The following is a 10,668-nucleotide window of genomic DNA, read 5'->3' on the forward strand; positions in this document are numbered from 1 at the left end:
TCTCCGCACACTGTTCCCTCATTCCTCAAGTCCCACCCCACCTGCACCAGACACACAGTGGTCCTCGCAGTCCATCTCCCTCTCTTCCTTGCCAAAACTTTACTGGAAAGAGTAGGTGCCCGGTCCTGAGGGGCAAGTCCTGGTCTGTGGCCTGCCCATTCTCCCTTGCCGTTTTCACAGATTTACAGTTGGAGGTGGCCATCTTTGGGGGAAAATTTTGATGAGACTCATCTTCTAGAGAATGCCATCTTCGGGGGAAAATTTTGCTTCCTGGATGACTTCTTTCTGCTTGGCGATTGGTATGTGGTGTGGCGCTGCCACAACCTTCTATGAGATTCTACAAGGATAAAATGACAAGCCTGCTGAGAATGGAGAAGCACAGGAAGAGCCTTGCTCCTTGGTAGCACTGTGGGGCGGGCCCACGACCAAGACCTGAAACTGCCTGCCAGCAGACTTCGCCTCATTGTTTATGCTACTTACTCCACGCAGCTGGAAACATTCCTAACCGATGCATCAGACACATCTCTTCTGGGGTGCCTGGGGGGGGCCTGTCAGCTAAGTGTCTGCCTTTGGCTCAGGTCATGATCCCAGGGTCCTGGGATCGAGCCCCACCTCGGGCTCCCTGCAGAGGGGAGTCTGCTTCTCCTTCTCCCCCTGCTCCTTCTAATAAATAAATAAAATCTTAAAAAAAAAAAAAAAAGAGGGGCGCCTGGGTGGCTCAGTCGTTAAGCATCTGCCTTCGGCTCGGGTCATGGTCCCAGGGTCCTGGGATCGAGCCCCGCATCGGGCTCCCTACTCTGCAGGAAGCCTGCTTCTCCCTCTCCCACTCCCCCTGCTTGTTTTCCCTCTCTCGCTGTGTCTCTCTATAAAATAAATAAATAAAATCTTAAAAAAAAAAAAAAAAAAGAAATGTCACTTCCTCCAGGCAACATGCCTTGGCTGGTAAGAACAGGATCAAGGGCCCCCTCCTCAGAGCAGTGGACACACGTGCCTCGCATGATGTCTGCACGTGCCCACTCATCCATGGGCCCCAGCAGACTGAGGGAGGCAGCAGGGCCCCCATGGCGTTCACCACTTTGTTCACCACTTTATTCCTACGCCAGCATATCTGTCGAACGCAGAAGGATACCCACAGCTGATTGGTGGCCCAAGCTCCCTGGGGGCAAAGCCCAGGCCCAGCCCTCGGGAACTTGCAAAACAGTTGACATAGGACAACCACAGAATCCCTGAGGAAGGGATGGGTGTGTACACGCGCATTCGGGAGCGAGGTGGGTAGCACTTCACCTGGCTAGAAGAGACGCCGCTGCTCCCTGCACAGGACAGTCTGCATCCCCTCCTGACTGTATCACTTGGCAGAGGGTCCCCCACTCCGCTTCTGTCCACTTGCAACTAGAGCCACACCCACCCTCTGTGCTCAGATTCATCTGCAGTGTCGACTGCTTGGCTGCACTTGGAAGGACAGTAAGACACCCAAGCTTCTGTCCCCTCCCACAGAGAAGCAACTCAAACATGCAGTGTCTCAATACAAGACAGTGTGCCTTTGTGATTACCGTACCTCTTTCCTTATCTATAAAACACTGCATCAAGTCTACTTACAAGTCACCCAGTTTCTCCTATCTTCACATTTTAGGTGCCATCTTTCTATTTTCCACCTTGTATCCCACCCAGGAGCTGATCCTGTCTCTCACAGCCAGCAGGACATTTGAGAATATACTATAAGCTGGGTGCTCTCACACATTATTTCACTTAATCCTTGAAATAATCAGTATCTTCATTTTACACATAATAGGATATTAGCAACAGCCTCTGAGCACCGTAACAGTAAACTTATATATGCCATGGCTAATCCTCCCTAAAAGCTGCCACACCGATCTATATTCCCATTTTGTAGATGAAGAGACTAAGGTGCAGCAATTAAGTGGTAGGGAGCATGTGGGAGCAGCTCTGTCCAACTCCAAAGCATTTCAGAGTTGGGCCAAGGGACCCATCCTTGGAGTTATACCTAAGGAAGAGTACATCGATGGTTAGGGTATAAAAATTTATTACATGTACAGAATATGACCACTAACGAATGCAGACAGGCTAGGACACAATGATACCGGATGGAAGATGGCTAGCTCTTTGGAAAGTGAACAGGTTTGGGTGGCTCGGAGCCTCATGCCACGCGGAACGGTCAGTCAGAAGGGAGAGCACATGCCAAACGCTGCGGAAGGTCAGGGCATCGAGCGACTGCTCTGCGTGCCCACTGCCTTCCCTGTCTGATCTGGGGCTTCAAAGGATGCCACGCCCGGAAGCAAGCAACTGAAGCAAAGGGGATTCCTAAGGTGGCCCAGGCTTGTCTCTGAAGTCACGGCAACACCATTTTAAGCAATATGTTTAATTGGATGATTTCCACAAACTATACACGAAGTTTCTAACCATCACAATTCGGTGAAGTACAAAACATTAAGTTACAGGCTGTGGGAAGAGAAGGCAGAACCAATGGTGGCACCTTCCAGTCCTGGTTGGTCTAGGGGTGGGGGTGGGGGAAGGTTTCGTTTTAAACTGAGCCCCTCATTTCAATGTACAAAAGAATTACTCTGATCGATATTAAATTGTATTGAGAACAAAATGGACTAAAAAGCAACTACTACTCTATGTTGGGGTGGAAATGGGAGGAAAGAATGAGTCCTTCAAAGCAGGAGGGGAGACAGTTGGGGGAAGGTTCTGCGGCTGTGACCCCAGGTGGTCACTCACGCTGCTCCATTTTTACTTTCGGTGGTCTTAGGAAGGTCCGATTTTTCTTCTCTTTCTTCCCCTTTGTATTTGCTTGGAAGTTTCGCCAGCTGTCCACACGACCATCTCGACTTTCCTGAGCACAAAAGAGGTTTGGGGGTGAGGAAACTAGCTGAAGAGAAGAAGGGCCTGGACCTGCTCTGCCATCCCCGTAGCCCAGCCCGTCTCAGTCCTCTGGAATAATCCAAGAGTAGAACACAGCAGAGCTTTCCTCCCACTTCCACAGGCCCACAAAAAGTGGCATCCCACCCCCAGAAGGCAGGATCAGCTGCGGGTTGGAAGAAGAGGACAATATCATCACAACACGTGCCGGGGACCTCAGGGCTGGATATTTAGCAGATGCTCTTCCTAATCCTCACAAGCAAGCGGCCGGCAGCGGGTAATGCCGCCGCCATTTCACAAATGACAACACCACAGCTCAGAGGTTATCGCTTTCTCAGAGTCATACGTCTAGCCAGCAGGACAGCCGCTCTTCCCACTGCACCCTCCTCTGGCCCCGCAAAACTCGGATGGAGGCTCAAAGCCAGCACGATGCCTAGCCGTTACGCTGAGAGGGCCCCGAGGGTCTCTCCCTGCTTATCAAGGGACTTACTCATTTTCTCTCTCTGCATATAAGCAGGGGGACAGAAACACAGTTATCAACTCTGGTTAACCAATCCCTAGCCCGAGACCTGAATGTATAGAAGAAAAGACACCAAACATGGCTCAATTCAGGAAACTGGCTGAGTACCTGAAGAATGTAACCAGGGTGTTACAGAGGAGTCAAGTTCAAAAGCCAGGATATCAGGGTCAGAAGAACCTCAGTTTCTGCTAACAGACCTCTTAAGTAGGGCACCACTCCATGACTACCCCCTAATCTAAACGTGCAAAGCATTTTTCTCGAGCCCACTTGGCAGCTGTGCCTTCCATAATCTCTAACAAGCCGTTCAGGGACCCTCCCTGCCCGTGCCAAGGCTAGAGAGCATACAGGCAGCTGAGCCAGGACTCATTCTCCAAAGCTCCTGCTCTTCCCCACGCATGCCCTCTCCCTGATCGTCTGCCCCAGGAACCAAGTTTCTATGCTGAAAAGTTTTCTTACTCTGGAATGAAAATCCCTGACCACCCTGGAAACTTACCTCAAAGTTTTTCTGCCACTCCCTTTCTCGTTTGGCTTTTTCTTGAGCTTCAATCTCTTCTTCCCTTTGTCGCTTCCTAGGAAGAAAACCAAACCAGAGTATTTATATGATACTTAGAGACTGTCTTAACCATACAAGTTAAGCCACTCCCGATAGAAGCAAGAATATAAGGTAAATCAATTCCCTAGGGTTCTATAAAAATGGCTGTCTGGAAAAGGCTCAGAGCCTTTTCATGAACGTCTTCCTCTAAAGCACACAGATGAGACCGCGGGCAGGGCTACAGGGCAGGGTATAAATACCCCGGTTACACAGACAGACATGTAAGGTTGTCAAGGCCCCGCCAACAAAAATCGTAGGTTATGGGCTCCGTCTATAGGTTCGGGGCTCAGTCCGGGAGAAAGCCATCTCGAGAACCCAGGCCACCCTACTTCAGTAGAATGACCATTACAATAGCAGAGGTCCTTATTCAAGAGGATCTCTGGACAAAACCCAATTTCATACAACCTCAACTAGCAAAATACGGTTACTGCTAAACACCAATCAACAATACAAAATACGTAAGTTAAATTTACCTCAAGATTTCTGATAAGTAAGGGAAATCATACTTTGGGACAATAAATATTTTGTAAGTAATTACACTATACAATAAATACTACAGACTCATCAAAGCTGCAGCCACTAGTCACACAAAAGGTTCTGGCCTCAATAACTCTGCCTATTTAACTCCAGGAAATCAGGAAGAAAACACACAGCACTCTTGATTAAAAACTCCCTAAGGACAAGTCTATTCAATATTTCCCAAAAGTCAGAGACAACTTCTTACCCTCGTGATTCAAAAGTTTGGCTGTTTCAGATAACTATTTTATACAGTTTCTTAAATGATGTACTATAGAATTCCTTGATTAGAAAAATCCTTCATTAGGAAAATCCCCAAAGATCAATTTTGGTTATTCTAGGTACTTAGATGGATTAAATGAATATACTGATGTATACCTTTCATGCATCTCTTTGGCTTCTCTCTCTTTCCTTTTAATTTCCAGCTCGGCAAAGAGTTTCATGGTCTGTTTATATACTGCTTGTTTGAACTACAAGAAAATTAAGAACAAAGGAAAATAAAAGTCAGTATTTTATCAGCAACTTAAGTCAAGCACTTTTAGATGGAGCCCAAGACAAAAAGCAGATCAGAACCGGCAAGGAAGAAAGATTTCAGAGGGCACTACTTAATGATGCTCTCTCCCGGGAGATAAATAACAACCACCTAGGAGAACCTTCCATTTTCTCCATGTGGATGATACACAAGAAACTTACTCTGGTAAAAAACACCAAAGAGAAAAAACTACCTGCTTCTCACAACCATGTGGGAGGACCCTTTCCTCCAAAGAACTTCGAAAAAATAACTTTCATTCTCTCCTGTTACAAATCTCTTGTAATTGCTCTGGGCTAGGCACCAGCTGGGTACTAGAAGTTGCTATCAAGCAGCCCCCGTCTCTGGAGTCTACTGACTAGAGCAGAGCGTCAAAGCTACTAGTTGGGTGTCCCCCACCCCCCATTATCTGTTCTCCTTCCATGTAAAATCCCTTATCTTTAGGTACCTGGTCACCCAATGTAGAAGCCCGTATTTCCTAGGCTTCCTTGGAGCTAGGTGTGGCCATGTAACTTAGGTTTTAGCCAATGGGATATAAGGAGAAGTGATGCAGCAATTTCCTGGAATGTTCTTAGAGGGAGTACGCTTATCCCTCCTTGTCCCCTTCCTCTATTCTGCTGTTTGGCACATGGGTGAGGTGATGACACATCCTGGGCTGTGAGGATGGGGGCGACATCTTGTTGGCAGAGCCACAGAGAGGAGAATGAGTCCTTGGATGACACATGGTCCAGGGCTGCCATACCAGCGGCCATCTCCCCAAAGACTACATTATCCAGGACAGAAAATAAGTCACTGTCTTGGTCAAACCACCATCCTCTTGGGGCTCAGTTGTATGTATCAGCTGAACTGATGTTCTAACTAATACGCAGACAGAAAAAAAATAACACAACATACGACAGGAAACAGAACCATCTTTAAAACTTTTTTTCCCCAAAATATAAAGTATTTTAAACATACAAAGAAAAATAGAAAATAACCCATCATGCAGATTTCATAGAGCCTAAGTTCCAAAAGCAGAGACACTGGAGCAAAGAGTAATATATGGAGAGAAAGGGAAGTAAAGGAGCCCCAGAATGTGTCACTTCTTTTTAATACTGTTATCTGCCAGGCATTGCTCAATAAAAGCAATACTGACAAACCCCAGTCCCTAGTAAGGAAAAACATCAAAGGAGTGAAGGAGTCTGTAATGAGTATTTTAATATCTTTAAAGGCTCCAACTCTCTTGGATGGATGGTTACTGATGATTGAGTTTTTTATATCCTTTTTCCAAATTTTCTATCATTAGCATGTGTTCCTTTATAATCGGGGGGGGGGGGAAGACAACTTAAAAAAGTTACGGTTCTTAAAAACTCAGGAGGACCAAGGAGTATTTATGAGAAGGTCTTCAGAAAAGACCAGAGAGATCATTAAAGGGAAGGGAAGAGAAAATAAGACTGAGGAGAAAAAACTGAAATACTGGGACAGGATGAATCCAAAACAGGTAGCTAGTGCGAAAGGTGACCTCACACTTCACAAGCAGTGTTACTACACAGAAGATGGGGCCAGTCACTGCCAAGCAAGATCACTGAAGCAAGAAGTTGTAGGCAAGTCTCCCTAGCAAGACAGCCTCGCTCGTATAAATCTTTAAAAACAAGTAGATGATGAGTTACTTACTGATCTAAACTGAGGCAAGATTAGGATGACTGAATTTTTCAGCCTAGTGAGGCAATCAGACCCAAATAACTAAGTAGAATTTCTCTCTCAGCCAATCTCCACTAAAGAACCCAATGGATGAAGCAATGTTCTCCAGTTTCTCTGTAAATTATTACCTGGAGCACAGTGAGCACCCAAGGCTGGTAGAAAGCCGTTCACTAGCTGGTTAGAGTCACCTGTGGTTGCTCCCAAAGTGCTCTATGCCAGTTACAATTACTACTATACTTATGAGATTCAAATAGCACAGAAATTGATGAATGTGGTTATACAAATAAATGCCTGTGGTTTCTTTTTATTTTTTTTTTTAAAGATTTTATTTATTTATTTGACAGAGAGAGACACATCGAGAGACACATCTGCCTTCGGCTCTGGTCATGATCCCAGGGTCCTGGGATGGAGTCCCACATCAGGCTCCTTGCTCAGCAGGAAGTCTGCTTCTCCCTCTGCCAGCCGCTCCCCTTGCTGGTGCGTGCTCCCTCTAATAAATAAATAAAATCTTTAAAAATAAAAAATAATAGGGCGCCTGGGTGGCTCAGCTGGTTAAGCAACTGCCTTCGGCTCAGGTCATGATCCCGGAGTCCCTGGATCGAGTCCCGCATCGGGCTCCCTGCTCGGCAGGGAGTCTGCTTCTCCCTCTGACCCTCCCCCCTCTCATGTGCTCTCTCTCATTCTCTCTCTCACAAATAAATAAATAAAATCTTTAAAAAAAAATAAAAAATTAAAAATTAAAAAAAATAAAAAATAATAATAAAATAAATAAAAATACCGCTGTTAAATTAGGTACAGGTGAGACACCTGAAAAAGATTGGAAAACGAAACATCCAGGTGGGCTTGCACTTTTGAAGACCTTAGCTTGCTGCAGCCTCCTTTACCCGGCAAAGCAATAAAGCTATTGTCCTCTTTACCCAAAAACGAAACAAAACAACCAATGAATCATATATAGCTAGGATTTTGCTCTTGGTTTTTGTTTCACAAATACCTGAGTTTCAACGTACTGCAAAAAACATTAGAAGTAGAAACTATGGATCATGCTTTGTGTGTGTGTTTTATTAAATGAAGTCACTGGCAAACGCCAATCAGCAGACACACATTCAAAGAAAAGGCCATGGCCCTATGACAAAAAAAGGGTGAGGCTTAAAAGTAGGTGTATGGACATACATTGAAATATTTTAAGTCAAAACAGAATGTTTCCAGCACATATGCGTCATTCCTTAGGCTTCCCTCTCTTTAACCCAGCAATCAGTACGCTCGAGTGCAGGAGACCGAGTGGCTTTTCCCGTATCTCACTCACCAGCTCAGGGTCGTCCTCCTCCACATTTGTAGGTTTTCCTTCCTTCTTTAATTGCTTTTTTCTCTCTTTCACCTAAAAAGAATTTTTTTCATCAAAAAATTGAGAATATCCATTAAGCTGCACACATAAGGCATGGGCACTTTCTGCAGGTACAGGCAGGACAAAAGGTTTACGTGGAAATAAAATGAGCCTCTGCCCCTCCCCTCCACAACAGCAATGCAATCAAAGGAGAACTAAGAACCAGGGGTCTTCCCCCTAACCTCATCTAAAATCCAATCCACCAGGAAGGATGCAAGGGAACCAGCAGGGAACTTGTCCCCAACTCCTCAGATCCTAGGCCAGAGCCAAAGAGCCTTGGATATGTTTATCAGATTACCCATTTCTCTTTTGCGGCCAGTAGTTATGTGTTTATAGCAAAGAAACTATATTTGTCAAGTTTTAGAAGAAGCTATCAAATTTGTGGCATTAAGTTTAACTGTTTTCTGGTATTTCAACAACTGCATTATTGATAGTTTTCACTGTGAAACCCCCTTAAACCAATCATATTAACTGATGTTTTTTATTGCTTTGGTCACCACTGAGATCTAAAAAAGTAAAATTAAATATACTCCTTCACACAAGAATGTCATTACTCTATTAAACCACCCACTACTAATCCAGCAAAAAGCCAGTGCCTTCCAAGCTCAGAACAACGCTACTGCCACCTTGTGGCCAGAAAGCCTGAGGATGGCTCCCTTACAGGCAAAATACAGAGGAAAAGTAACTACCACAATAATTTAGGGAGAACTTGTCAGGTCCTTTTCTGATTTCGACCAAAATTTGACCTATAGGTACCACTTCCAACACATGACCAGCAAGACATAGTTATGGCCATCCTTCTCCGCTTTTTACTCATTTTTTTCATCTCATTTGGACTCATTATTATTATTGGTTATACAGTTCTGTTTCAGATTCCAAAGCTCTTCAAAGAGAAGGTCACACCTATATTCACTCCCAACTGAAATAGCTCTTACGAATGGCCTCACGATTCTTGCCCCAGCAAGTAAAAAATTAAAACAAAGACCCTTCTTACCTCAAGCAAGCCATCTTAACACTTCCCACCACTCGGGAGATTTAGGTAATGCAAAAAAATAAAACTAGCTATAACTGAATTTATTTTAGTTGAATCCTTCCCAAACCCTGTTATTAATACAGATATGCACCTCCTATTTTAAAAAAAATTTACTCATGTCCCCTTGCCAATCTTTCTCAAGCCCATGTTCCAACCCCTTCACAGAGACAAGAATAAAAATCCAGGGTCAAGGATCATCATGGCTGCTCCACTCTTCCACTCTCAGAACTGGGTAATGTGACAACACTGTGATGAGAGGGCATGAGAGGACCTCTCTCCGCAGCATGGGGCTGGTAATGAAAGAGGGAGAGGCTGCCTCCTAGACACTCCACATCCTGCGCTCCAGGGCACACACCATTCATGAGCACCACAGCAAACTTTCGGAGACCAGATAAGAGGTCACAAGTTACACCAGTAGGTACTGCTATGTTAACATTTACCCTCCTGCAAGGTGCCCAAGGCTTGCTAATACTTCCTGTAAACACAGCAGCACTATAAATACTTACAGTGTGTTCCACGTATTCTTTTCCTGCCTGAATTACATCCAGGGCCCTCTTCTTTTGTTCCTGATCCAGTAGCAACTTGTAAGCTTTGTCCACAGCTAATGCAAAACATTGAAATTAACTGTTTCTGCAAACACCCTCTGAAAGTCTGAACTATACTCAGGCAGTGTAAATGGACTTGTGCCATCTAAAAGCATTCCCTACTTTGTTAAATTATTTATTGTCGTTAAACTAATTTAAAAACATACAACTATAGCAATGACTTTCCTTGAGAGCCTTGGAAAAAATTAAATATACCCTCAAGACTAAATACACCACATCTAGATTTAATTCAGTGATAAAATACTTCCAATTATTTTTTTATGTTCAAAAAAGAAAAATGATCCTACGCAGTAACAGTCTTTCTTGGCACATAAAAGTTTTAACAAAGCAAAGTTAAGATCTATTTCTTAAACAGCAACATTCTGCTTTGGAATGACAACTGTTCTACTGGAAACCACAGCTTCTTCATCACCAGAAGACAAAACTGTAACATTCCTTTCTTGATCCAGGACAAGGAACAGTTAGTCCCTAGCATTGATAAAATATTACTTGGAAGCAGGTAAATTTACAAATACCTTCAAAAGCCTTTTGTGCTCTGTCAGCATCATCTTGGTTTTTGTCAGGATGCACCAATATGGATAACTAAAATAAGAGGAAAGTTAGGTTTGTCAATACGAGGAACATTTAGTAACTCTTCACCTGCACTGCGCCTCTTTACAACCAAAAGCTCTAAGGTGTTATGGCAAAGAAAGACTGTCAGCTGGAAGCACTTTTAACAAATTAATAAGTATCATAAATGTGTAGAAATACTGGTCCTTAAAATTCAAGCACCAAAAGGTAAATGCACAGCTGAGAAACACGTAGGGTTTTTTTTTTTTTTTGTGGAATTTTTTTTTATTCTTATGTTAATCCCCATACATTACATCATTAGTTCTAGATGAAGTGTTCCATGATTCATTGTTCGTGCACAACACCCAGTGCTCCATGCAGAACGT

The 10,668-nt window shown here is 44.0% G+C and overlaps 1 protein-coding gene across 1 annotated transcript in view; it reads right to left on the bottom strand.

Annotated features, from left to right (window-relative positions):
* Window positions 1–2,024: 2,024 nt before the first annotated feature.
* Window positions 2,025–10,668, bottom strand: part of DNAJC8 (DnaJ heat shock protein family (Hsp40) member C8) — a 26,229-nt gene continuing 17,585 nt past the window's right edge. Inside the window, exons 4-9 of the mRNA XM_006739876.2 lie at window positions 10,249–10,315; window positions 9,635–9,729; window positions 8,018–8,089; window positions 4,884–4,975; window positions 3,891–3,966; window positions 2,025–2,851 (exon numbers count right to left, since the gene is read on the bottom strand). Of these exons, the coding sequence (XP_006739939.1) occupies window positions 2,729–2,851; window positions 3,891–3,966; window positions 4,884–4,975; window positions 8,018–8,089; window positions 9,635–9,729; window positions 10,249–10,315 (525 nt within the window). The 3' untranslated portion in view covers window positions 2,025–2,728. The remainder of the gene's footprint in view (window positions 2,852–3,890; window positions 3,967–4,883; window positions 4,976–8,017; window positions 8,090–9,634; window positions 9,730–10,248; window positions 10,316–10,668) is intronic.

The sequence above is a fragment of the Leptonychotes weddellii genome, chromosome 4, assembly GCF_054177405.1.
Source record: "Leptonychotes weddellii isolate Sample4059 chromosome 4, ASM5417740v2, whole genome shotgun sequence".
Lineage (NCBI taxonomy): Eukaryota > Metazoa > Chordata > Mammalia > Carnivora > Phocidae > Leptonychotes > Leptonychotes weddellii.